This window comes from Lissotriton vulgaris, chromosome 6, assembly GCF_964263255.1.
Source record: "Lissotriton vulgaris chromosome 6, aLisVul1.2, whole genome shotgun sequence".
NCBI lineage: Eukaryota > Metazoa > Chordata > Amphibia > Caudata > Salamandridae > Lissotriton > Lissotriton vulgaris.
Window position 1 is genome coordinate 1,360,210,354 of NC_141694.1, and position 12,289 is coordinate 1,360,222,642.

The 12,289-nt window shown below is 51.8% G+C and overlaps 1 protein-coding gene across 2 annotated transcripts in view; it reads right to left on the reverse strand.

The window, feature by feature from the left end:
• USP34 (ubiquitin specific peptidase 34) overlaps window positions 1-12,289 on the reverse strand; it is a 2,709,276-nt gene that overhangs the window by 1,372,216 nt on the left and 1,324,771 nt on the right. For both annotated transcript variants that reach the window (XM_086927486.1, XM_086927485.1), the window contains exon 42: window positions 6,478-6,641. In XM_086927486.1, coding sequence (XP_086783612.1) covers window positions 6,478-6,641 — 164 coding nt within the window. The remainder of the gene's footprint in view (window positions 1-6,477; window positions 6,642-12,289) is intronic.

Genomic DNA, 12,289 nt, shown 5'->3' on the forward strand with positions numbered 1-12,289 from the left:
CCAGAAAGTTGATATGGAGCCAGAGGCCTCTGATCTCCGCCTCTCCCATGTGGCCCCCTCTATCCCAGGAAGGACACATCCATCACCACTGTGTGCTCCGGTTGGGGAAGGGAGAGTGATCTGCTGCTGACCCAATGCTGGTTTGTGAGCCACTACTGCAATTTTTGTGCAGTGCCCTCCGAGATATGGAAGTACTAGGACAGGTCCCCTTGATGCTGCCCCCACTGGAACTTCAGGTCCCACTTCAGAGCCCGCATATGCCATCTGGAATGATTGGTCAGCAGGATGCAGGAGGCCATGAGGCCCAGCCAGCCAGACAAGGTCATCCTGACAAACTCGGGATAGAGGCTGAAAAATCTGAATCATAGCCTGAATATCCTGGGCTCGCTGCTCGGGAGGATATACCCGCAACCGCGTCGAATCCAGAACCCCTCTGATGAAGGGGAGCTTCTGAGAGGGACTCTGGTGCGACTTCGGCATGTTGATGGGAGTACCCCAGCAAATGCAGGAGGTCGGCCGTAGTCTCGAGGTGGGACCGCCTTCAAGAACCAGTTGTCGAGGTAGGGGAAGACTGACTCCCCTGACCTGCGCAGGTGAGCTGTGAACACCGCCATCACTTTAGTGAACACCCGAGGGGTGCTGATAAGGCCAAAGGGGGAGCACGCTAAACTGAAAATGCTCCTGGACGACCGTGAAAAGCAGGTAACGCCGGTGGGCCGGCAAGACGGGGATGTGAAAATATGCGTCCTGCATGTCCAACGCTACCATCCAGTCTCCAGGGTTGAGGGCAGCCAAGTCCTGAGCCAGAGTCAACATCTCGAACTTCTCCTTCCGGAGGAAGCGATTTAGGTTCCTGAGGTCCAAGATAGGACGCAAGCCCCCTTTGTCCTTCTTGGGGACCAGAATGTAGTGGGAATAACAACCACGTCCTACTTTTGGCCCAGAAACGTGCTCGATGGCCCCCTTGGCCAAGAGGGCCATAACTTCCTGTTGGAGAAGCTCGAAGTGATCCCTCGACAGGCGGTGGAACTGAGGTGGCATGGCTGGGGGGGGTAGACTCGAAGGGGAGGGAGTAACCCCTCCGGACGAGTTGCAGCACCCACTTGTCGGAATTGACAAAATGCCAATGGGGAAGGTGATGTCGAATCCTGCAGCCCACAGGCGTTGGGTGCGTCCCAAAGCTCAGACTAGTAAAGCTTTGAGGAGGATATTGCAGGGGCGGAGGTGGACTGACCCTCAAGCCGGCCCCCGGAGCCTCCACGCCCACTGCTGCGCTGACTTTGGTTCTGCGCAGGCTTTTGACTGAACGAGCTGGCAGGGGCGCCCCTTCAATGGCCACGAAAGGAATGAAAAGTAGACGTGGCCGGCCACGTGGTGGAAAGACCCAAGGACTTAGCCGAAGCACAAGAGTCCTTAAAATGCTCCAGCCCACTGTTGGCCTTATCACCAAACAGGCGAGTGCCATCAAAGGGCATGTCCATGAGCGAGCTCTGGACATCTGGTGAGAACCCGGTATATCTCAACCAGGCGTGGCGACGAAATTGCCCTACGGAGGAAGTCCGGGGTGTCTAAGCCACACCGAATGGCGATTTTAGCCACATCCTTACCCTCGGCCACAGCCTGGAACAGCACAGCCTGGACCTCTTGAGTACACTGAGGTAACACCTGAGCAACGGTATCCCACACAGCGTGGGAAAAGCGGCCCAATAGACATGCAGTGTTCACCGACCACAGCCCCAAGGTGGCCGAGGAGAACAATCGCTTGCCGAACTGCTCCAGCCTCTTAAGAGTCCTTACCCAGCGGAGCCGTGGGAAAGGCACTCTGGGACATCGAAGCTTGAATGACCCGACTCTCGGTGTAGGATAAATGGTCAAAAAGGCAAGGTCACCCGGCGCCGGGCGATGACGCCTGGCGACGTTCTTATCCACAGGGGCCCCTGTGGCCGGCCGCGACCAAGTGCCCAGCAAGACGTCAGTGAGGGCGTCATTAAAAGGCAGTAGTCGCTCCGACGACGTGGACGCAGAGGGGAGCACGTCAGTGAGGAGATTAGTCTTTAGGGCCAGCGTAGGGAGATCTAGGTTGAGGACCTCAACTGCCCGACGGAGCGCCACTGTTTACAAGGGACCCTCTAACCATAGTGGGCGGGGGAGAGGCAAACCCAGGGTCAAAGGAGACATCAGTCACACTGATGAGCAAGAGGGTCCTCAGACCCCTCCCAGTCATCCCTGACCTCCGCCGTAAGTGGCGCAGACCGCGGGGGCGGGCAAGGGACCGGGGAAGGAACAAACGGTGCGGGAACGGTGCTGTGTCCCAATTCATGTCCCAGGTTGGGACATGAATTGGGACTCATGGAAACGGGGCAGGGGCGGAACCAATGGCATCTACTGCGGCACCGGAGGCGGAGCCGAGGGTGGTGCTGGGGACGGAGCCGGCAGCGTGGGACCTTGTGGCGCCATGGCCGGAGCCAGCGGCGCACGATCCTGCGGGTCGGAGCGGCCGACGGCCTGACAGGATCCTGACACAGGACGGCGGGGCCCAAAGGTGCACCAGCGGGAGCCCGAGGCCTTAACAGGCGGTCCATGGCAGCAAGAAACTCTTGCACATGTGCGGGAGTCGCCGACGGACCAGAGTAAGACGGGTAGGCTCAGGACTCTCAGAACCCCTGTGGCCCTTGTCCACATCCGGGGAACGACGGGGGGACGTCGGAGAGCGGCAACGCATCTTTGACTTTTTTATGTGTCATCTCTTACCCGAATCCGAGGGCGAAGACTTGGAGCCTGAGGAGCGATGATGGAGGCCCGCGAGCGTTCTCTCGAACGGCCCCTAGACGGAGAAGGCGCTGGGATGAGTGCCGAACCTCAAGCAACGTTCGACGGTGCTCCCTCAAGGCCTTCGGCGCCATGGCCAGACAGTCCAAACAGGACCGGGAGTCGTGGTCGCGCTCCAGGCAGTAGAGACAGACGTCGTGGGGGTCCGCCACCGACATATTGCGACAGTAAGCCCCACAGGACTTCAAACCAGGCATCCCTATGTGCATCAGAGAAGACCCACAAGAGACAATAGTCCCAAAAAAGGTAGTCAAAAAGTGGCAAAGCGGATCTGCGCTTACTGGCACGGAAAAAAAGGGACTGACGTCAGCGTGCATGGGTGGCACCGAAGTAGTCTCCGTGATGTCATCTCAGCGCTTACGACACCAGCGACGGACGAGGAGCCGCATGACGTCACATACTGTCGCTCAGAGGTACTGCTAGCAAAAACTTTCTGGATCCAGTCTGACGCCTGTGGATATTCTAAGGTAAGGAATCTATCACTAACGTGTCTCTTTCAGATATATCCCTATACCTAGACAAAGGTGTCACATAGGAGGAAATGTCAGGTTATCCAATTTCTAAACCATCAACTATGTGTTGTGAGAAGTTGGCCAGATATATGATGCTCACTAGTTCTAGTGATCACCTTGTATCAGTCCAAACAACCCTCATGGTGATTGGTTGTAAGTCAACCTTATAGACCAGCTATCCTAATGGTAGCATGGACAAAGCAGTCTTAGGCTAAACTCTATTGGCATGTGAAGCCAGCTGTTTTACCACATATAACCCCTTGAATACCAAGTGAAAGGACACCACACAGGTTGTTATGAAAATAAACAAGTATTTATTAACTAACATACACCTCTGAGCTCTTTATGAGGTCAGAGGGCTAAGCACATGACAAACTCTTCGGAAAAATACGTTTAAGTTGCACGATTTACAAAAGTGCCCAAGGGGCACGACAAACCATATACTGGAAACAATGGAATGCGAGGAAAGAAAATACTGTAAGGAGATCCAGAGGCTGGAGGATCGCTGGGACTACGCTACCAACTAGGTAAGTAAGGAGCTGGAGGCCCACGGGACTCACGTGCAGAGTGGAAACTCTCAAGCGCGATGCGTACCAACGTCTATGGATGCTACAGTTTAAAGAGTTACGGATTCTGGACGAACCCTGCTGGATGGAGGAAAAACAACAGTGAACCTGGACACTAGGATAGGGAACACTGACTTCAGCACCTAGAAGCTTTAGTTACCTAACCCACAGGCTGCGGGTGCATAGGGCTGAAGTGGTGTCGGGTTTGCTGCATTGTTCCTGATGAAGCCTGAAACAAGTAGTTGCTGGCAGGCGGCCAGATGGAGGAGTCTGGTGGTTCCAAAGATGGAACTAGGAAGAGGAAGTCCTGAAAGGGAAGGGGACAGAGTCTCGGTCACTAGCCAGTGACGGTGCTGGAACCAGGAGGGAACCAGATGCTGTCGCCGCGATCAGGAGGAAGAAGGGACGCTTCTCTCTGTAGATGTGCGGATCAGGAGCTGTTCTTTACGACCAGGCTGGAGGCACAAGCTGTCTCACGTAGTCTGCTGCTGTTGGCGGTGTTGGATCGTCGATCTGGTCAACAGGCCTTGGCAAGTGCAAGCCACGCGGTGGAACAAAGATGGCGTCTGGTGCGGATCAGGAGGGTCCGGGGTGCTTCTCTTTCACAAGGAAGCAAGGGCCAGTGTGGGGGGACCAGACCAGCAGTGTTGAAATCTTCGGGTCGTCGTCTCAGAGGTCACTAGCCAGCCAGCAAGTGACCAGACAACAGGAAAAGCAGCAACCAGGCAAAAGGGCCCCACGCAGATCACGTGGATGCTGGGGGGCTGGTCTTTGATGCAGGATCTGCGTCGGTGTGGGGCTTCTCAGACCCCAGCACACTCAGTCGAGGATCGCTCGGCGGTCGTGCTGGAAGCGCTGTGCAGGTTTCTTCAAGATGGCCGTCTCCAAGTTGCTCGGCACACCCACGGGTCCCAGCTGTGCTGTGGATGTGGGTAGAGGTCAGAGGAGTCTGGAGGTCCGGGTCTCGTCGAGCTGGGTCGTCTGGTTCCAGGAAGGAAGGACTTGCAGCAAACCGCACAGGAGCTTGATGGTGCCTGCGTAGCAGGATTGTCACTCCCTGACCATAGGGGAGATTCTTCAGTCTTCTGATATTCAGGAGGGCGAAGGTCAAGAGTTCTTCGTGGAAGTTGTCAAGATTAATCTAATCTGGAATGGGACCAGCTCCTACCTTTATTCAGCTAAAGGGGGCTGCACTACGACTAGGTCCCTCCCCTGGGTGGGACCAGGAAGGGGGGTGGTTACACCCCCTATCCTTTGTCCGGTCTTGCGCCAGCTCTGGGGCTGGAGTGCCCCAGGAACTGGTTTAGACCGGAGTATGCACAGGGACACCTTGTGTGCGTCAGGCATGTCTCATTCCTTTCAGCCCTGTCCTACCTAATACACAAAATCCTGTCTGGGGTGGTGCTAGCACCTCCCAAGGCAGGAAACCCTTTGTCCAAGCCTCCCTTGCTGGAAGGACTCCCAGCAGCAGGAGGTCAGACTTGTGTCTGTGGTGGCAGCATCCATTTTGTGATGCTGAGGCTCGAGTTAACTTTAACCGGGGTTCACAGTTACATACATGTCGTGTCCCTCTAGAAGGGTGGAATGCTACCCGACTGATAGGAATATATGTGTCCATTTTAGGTTTAGATATAGGGAACTATATCTAAAGCAAAGGGTGATTACACCACCTTGCCCCAGCTATCGTGCAGCCAGTTGTGTCTGTTTAGATGGCCAGCCAGGGGTGGCATAATACATGCTTCAGCCCTTGGTAGGCCCTGGGTACACCTATGCCCTGGATACCTAAAGTATGCTGTACAGGGACTGATAAGGTGGCCCAGTACCAATTGGTAAATGCACCTAAGGTACATGGTTGTCAATTTAGAGAGAGAACAGCTAGGCTGTGGGTCTGATTAGCAGGCCCACAGCCAGAAAAAGTCGTAAACCAGTGAAGCAAAAAGCAAAAATCGGGGGTGACCATAGGATTGCAGACCCTACTCTCCTACATGTGTGATAAATGCTAAAGTGGGTGCAGGGTTCGTGTTAGGCCCTATTATACACAACACATTCATTATAAATAGACCTTTCAATGACTCACTATCAATTCCCTCTGCACCACGCTCCCACTTTTTAATGAGAAAGACGAGACATATCTGCATTAATTAATTTAACTTGCGATATGTGACACACGGATGATGGACTAACTTGATACGTGGAAAAGTCGGAGAGCAACAACACTGACATCGATGTGAGGGCTGGGTCTAAGGTCCTCAGTGCGGGTGGGTGAAGATCAATGAAAAGACATGCATCATTAATGTATCATCCAATTTGTTTATTTTGATCATGCTAAAAACGCACGTTTGTTGATAATTGTTATAGGTTCATGTTAATGTTTCTTATTTTGCAAAAATCAATAGAGATTTTTTTTTAAAGTGGTTACCCACCTGAAGTAGAGACATTTACTCATCTGTTGCCCTACCTAAAGCTGCTTATAATAACAATCTCATTTATTCATTCATTCATTTATAAAAGGTAAAATAACAAAGAATACAGACATGGCAATAAATAATGAGGTTTAGAATCAAGCATACCTTAGCGGTAAATATTTCTTGCCTGGCCTCAGGTATCATATAAAGCTGTTGAATTGTAGATGCCATGTAACAAGTTGCGCCCAGATTTGTTAAACCAACAAACCTACATTCAGCTCTAACATCATCATGGGGCCAGTAGTCCCATTTGTAAGGGGCATGGGAAGCTGCAATAAGGAAGAAAAAAATGATAACACACAAATAATTTAAGTCACCAAGACAGAAAAACGATTATGTTACTTACCCTGTATGCATCTGTTCTTGGCATGTAGAGCTGTAGATTTACATGCTTTGCATACTCTTGCTATCTAGTGGTGGGTCCGGACATTTGCAAGATGTTTTTCTTCGAATAAGTATTTTCCAGTCACGAGGTAATAATGTGCATGGGCATTGACTCTATTGTTAGATTCCCGCAAGAGGGTGAGAATGGAGTAAGTTTAGTATAGAGAGAACGTGAATAATAAGAACTGCAACAACCACAAGCGCATGTTAATCTACAGCACTACATGCCAAGAATAGATGATGACAGGGTAAGTAACATAATACGTTTGAGGCATGTGTGCTGTAGATATATATGCTTTGCATAGACGGCATAGCAGTATCCGCCCAAAGCGGTGTTGAAGTTGTTTGAAAACGTAATTTTAGCACTGCTTGTCCTACATTAGCTTGCTGACATGCTAAAACATCCACACAATAATGTTTGTTAGATGTGTTTGGTGTAGACAATGTGGCTGCCTTGCATATGTCAGTTATGGCAATGTTGCCTAAAACGGTCATAGATGTTCCTATTTTGCAAGTAGAATGTGCTCTAGGAGGTATAGTTAAAGTTATTTTAGCTTTAACATACCAAGTTTAAAAACATTTAACAATCCATCAAGAAATACTGGATTTAGAGAGAGGATTAACTTTATGAGGTGGAGCAAAGGGAACTAAAAGTCGTTTAGTGAAAATCTTTTGTCCTATCAATATAAAAGTGCTCTTTTGACATCAAATGTATGTAGAGCTCTTTCTGGTACTGAATCAGGTTGAGGGAAGAACACAGGTAACTCAACTGATTGGTTAATATAATAAGCAGAGAATACTTTTGGATAGAAATTTGGGTTTGTATGAAGAGGAACTCTATCTTTTTGAAATTGAAAGAAGGGGTCTTCTAAGGTTAAAGTCTGTAGCTCCTTAAAACGTGTTAGTGACCTGAAAATGCTCCTGGCCTACCGTAAACCGCAGGTAATGCCAGTGGGCTGGCAGGATGGGGATGTAAAATATGCATCCTACAAGTCCAACGCTACCATCCAGTCTCCAGGGTCGAGGGCGGCCAAGACCTGAGCCAGAGTCCACATCTTGAACTTCTCCTTCCGGAGGAAGCGATTAACCTTCCTGAGGTCCAAGATGGGCCGCAAGCCCCCCTTGTTCTTCTTGGGATCCAGAAATTAGTGGGAATAACAACCACGCCCTACGTCTGGTCCAGGAACGCGCTCGATGGCCCCCTTGGCCAAGAGGGCCATGACTTCCTTCTGGAGAAGCGCAAAGTGATCCCCCGACATGCGGTGGAAATGAGGTGGCATGGCCGGGGGGGGGGGGGGAGTCGAATGGGAGGGAGTAACCTCTACGGACGAGTTGCAGCACCCACCTGTTGAAAGTGACAGGACAGTGAAGGTGATGACAAATCCTGCCACCCACACTTCACGCCCACGGCCATGCTGAGTTCTGCCCAGGCTTTTGACTGAACGAGCGGGCAGGGACGCCCCCTTCCCTGACCACGAAAGGAGTGAAAAGTAGAAGTGGCCGGGCACGTGGTGGAAAGGCCCAAGGGCTTGGCTGTAGCTCGAAAGTCCTTAAAACGCTCCAGCGCACTGTCGGCCGTATCACCAAACAGGCGAGTGCCATCGAAGGGCATGTCCATGAGCGAGGTAACACCTAAACAATAGTATCCCACACCGCGTGGGAATAGCAGCCCAATAGACATGCGGTGTTAACTGAACGCAGCCCCAGGCTGGCCGACGAGAACAACCACTTGCCGAACTGCTCCAGCTTCTTAGAGTCCTTATCCGGTGGCACGTGGGAAAGGCACTCTGGGACGTCAAAGCTTGAATGACCAGGCTCTCTGGTGTAGGATGAGTGGTCAGAAAGGCAGGATCACCCGGCGCCGGACAATGACGCCTGGCGACGTTCTTATCCACAGGCGCTCCTGTGGCTGGCCGCGACCAAGTGCCTAACAAGACATCAGTGAGGGCGTCATTGAACGGCAGCAGTGGCTACGATGAAGTGGACGCCGACTGGAGCACTTCAGTGAGGAGATTAGTTTTCAGGGCCACTGTAGAGAGATCAAGGTTAAGGACCTCAGCCGCCTGACCGAGCACCACCGTATACGAGGCACCTTCCTCTATAGTGGACGGGGGGAGGCAAACCCCAGGTCAGAGGAGACATCGAGGCCTCCGGCCTCTTTCAAGTCATCCGCCCAACCCAGCTCGGAGTCGCACTGACGAGCAAGAGGGTTCCCATTCAGCCTAAGCCTCCACCGTGTGCGGCGCAGACCGCGGCGCCGTGGCAGGGACCGTGGGAGGAACACACGGCGTCAGGAACAGCGCTGGCTGGGGCCGAACAGAGCCATGTCCCAATTCAGATCCCAGGCGGGGACAAAACCGTTGGGGTACCGGGGAAGAGGCGGAAGCAACGGCATCCACTGCGGCGCCGCAGGCGGAGCTCAAGGTGGTGCTGGGGCCGGAGCCAGCAGCGTAGGACCTATCGGCGCCGGGGTCAGAGTCAACAGCGCAGGATACTGCGTGCCGGAGCGGACGGTGGGGTCGATGGCCCAGCAGGATCGTGACACGGGACCCGAAGGCACACCGGCAGGAACCAGAGGCCTAAACAGGCGGTCCATGGCAGCAAGAAACTCTTGCACCTGTTCAGGAGTTGCTGATGGACCCGGGTAAGATGAGTAGGCCGCGGTATTCCCAGACTCCGGAGGGGCCGCAGGAGCGGAGCCCCTGTCCCCCTCGTCCGCATCCTTGGAGCGTCGAGGGGACGTCGGAGAGCGACAATGCTTCTTCGACTTCTTTTTGTGCCGTCTCTTACCCGAATCCGAGGGAGAAGACTTGGATCCCGAGGAGCGGTGATGGTGGTCACGGGAGCGTTTCCGGGATTGGCCCCTGGATCTTAAACGGAGCTGAGACAAAAGCCGTACTTCAAGCAACTTCCGGCGCCGCTCCCTCAAGGCCTTCAGGGCCATGGCTTGACAGTCCAGAAAGGACGGGGAGTCGTGGTCGCGCTCTAGGCAGTAGAGACAGACGTCGTGGGGGTCCGCCACCGACATATTGTGACGGCAGGTTGCGCAGGACTTAAAACCAGGCAACCCAAATCGCACCAAAGAAGACCAACAAAAGACAAAAGTCCCAAAAAAGATAGTCAAAAAGTGACTAAGGTACGTGCTCTAACCGGATCTGCGTTTACTGGTGCGGAAAAAAAAAGTACTGATGTCAGCGCGCATGGGTTGCGCTTAAGTAGTCTCCGTGACGTCATCTCGGCGGATACGATGCCAGCGACGGACGCGGAGCCGCATGACGCCACCTACTTACGCGCAGGGGTACTGCTAGCAAAACTTTCCGGATCCAGTCTGACGCCTGGGGATATTCTAAGGTAAGGAATCTATCACTAACCTGTCTCTTTCAGATATAATAGTTAATGGTAAAGAAGGTGGAGGTGTTTGAGGAATGTTAATAGGACTAGTAGTCATGTCCTTTTTCTTCTTGAGTGGAATCCTATATTCAGTGTCCATTTTCCTTTTGGAAGATGGTACTGCTAGCTTAGTTGTAATGTGGTCAGTGTCAGGATTTATATGAATGTTCCTCTGCTTTGGATCCAGCTTTTGTTTCATTGTCTCTAAAATAGCCTTCGGTGGCTTTAAAGGAGAGTCTATGTTTTGGTGCCGAAGTTTTTGGCACTGAGCTGGTTTTGTCCTTTTTCTCTTTGGATCCGGAATATTTCAGAACCAATGGGGTATAATCTTGGCTTGGGCCCGAGCTGAAAGGCTTGACTTGCTGTTTCGGGGCCGAGCCTGAAGGCGGGGAGTTGGAACCAGAGTCTCGGTGCCTACCATGACCTGGTTTACCCAGAACGTCAATGGGACCTGGATGAAATGAGGTACAACAAAGGAGGGCCCAGTGGAAACACAATAACAATTATATAAATATCAACATCACCTGACAAATTGCAGGCACTACTAATGCATATTCATGATATTTAATCATATTGAACATATAAAGCAAAATGATCAAAGCATAGTGCATTGATCAAAATAGTTTAGTGCATAGGTTCCCCTAAACGGGGGGGGGGGGGGGGGGTAGATTGTGCATCCAAGTATCCAAGTGCAGAAGTGAGGGTGAGAAAAGGAAGGAGGGCAGTGGACAGTGTGAACATCCAAACGCATAAAATGGCCGATCCAGCCTTAACCAGGGCTAAACTATTTACAAAGACGGAATGTCAAAGGGGGACATGGTGAATCAATCACTGTTGTCCACATTCAGTACAAAAAACAAGGCTGTTGACGTTTCAACCCAAGGTTAGTGTAGGCAATTCTGCTCCTTACAGACGGGTCTTCATCAGGATCAAGGGGACACTCTCATTCCACCTAGAACTGTGGTGGAGAGGACAGCCCCGTAAGATCCAATATCAGAGAAGTTCGGAATCTTGCCAATAGAATGTGGATATTAACTTATTATATGGAATACAGTAGAAATGGGGTAAATAAATCAAAGGTTCCCTTCGTCTGGTCAATTAGCTTAACAGTGCTGTGAACATCCGTCCGCTGGTCGATCCATGGTGGATCAATAGCCTTTTGTTTAGGTGAAGTGGGTTTGGTGGGCAAAGGGGCTTTGTTACTCACTGCACCCTGTCCAGCTGGAATGTCGAGGGACCCTCCTAGCTTGATCTCCAACTCTGAATCAGAGTCATGGACGGAGAGGACCTCTTTCTCTTCCACTGGAGATGCTTCCATCTCTTCTTGCTCTGAAGATATCAGGGGTGCCCTCGATACTCTGCCGTTGCATGTCTCTTCATCGAGCCAGACGGTCCCGCAAAGTCTTTTTGGATCGGAGTGACCGACAAGTGTCTCAGTCTTCCTCTTTATGTTCCGGAGAGATACAGAGGTCACAGACCTTATGAAGGTCAGTGAGCAGGTATTTATAATGGCACATAGGACCGATTGGAAATGGCGTCCGATCAATTGGTAGAAGACTCTATGATGGATCTTGGAGTGGAAGTAGATAGAGGAAAGCGAGCTAGGCCTGAAGGCCGTGGTTGGAGTTTTTGATTAAATAATGAACGTTTTCCGAAATTTTCAACACGCAGAACGTGGAACCGCGATCAAAAACAATGACTAGGGGGGAGGAGCTTAGCGCGCATCCAAGATGGTCGCGTGAGCACAGGGCTCCCGAGACCCTCGCCGCCTCCCGCATCTATCCTGTCACAATTCCTGATATAGCAGACGGGTTCTTCTATATGTCACCCTGCTGACACGGAATCTCTTTCCAAAAATCGATTTGGAACCAGACTTACTCCACCTCGAAACTTCGCGGCCTACATCGATGAACAGCCCAGGACTCGAGTCCCCGAGATACCCAGGTGGCAATTGAACAACAACGGCCAGAGGGTATCGGCCACTGCCCCTGTGGTACTTTCGGTTTCGTTTTTGGCCTTTGTCTACTGAGACTTGCTGCCTGTTGACACTGCTGGCCCGTGCCCTGCTATTGGCCATACGCTTGCCTTCCACCCTCGTCCCCGGACTCTACAAGTCAGCTTTGCGTGGAGCCATTCAAACCAG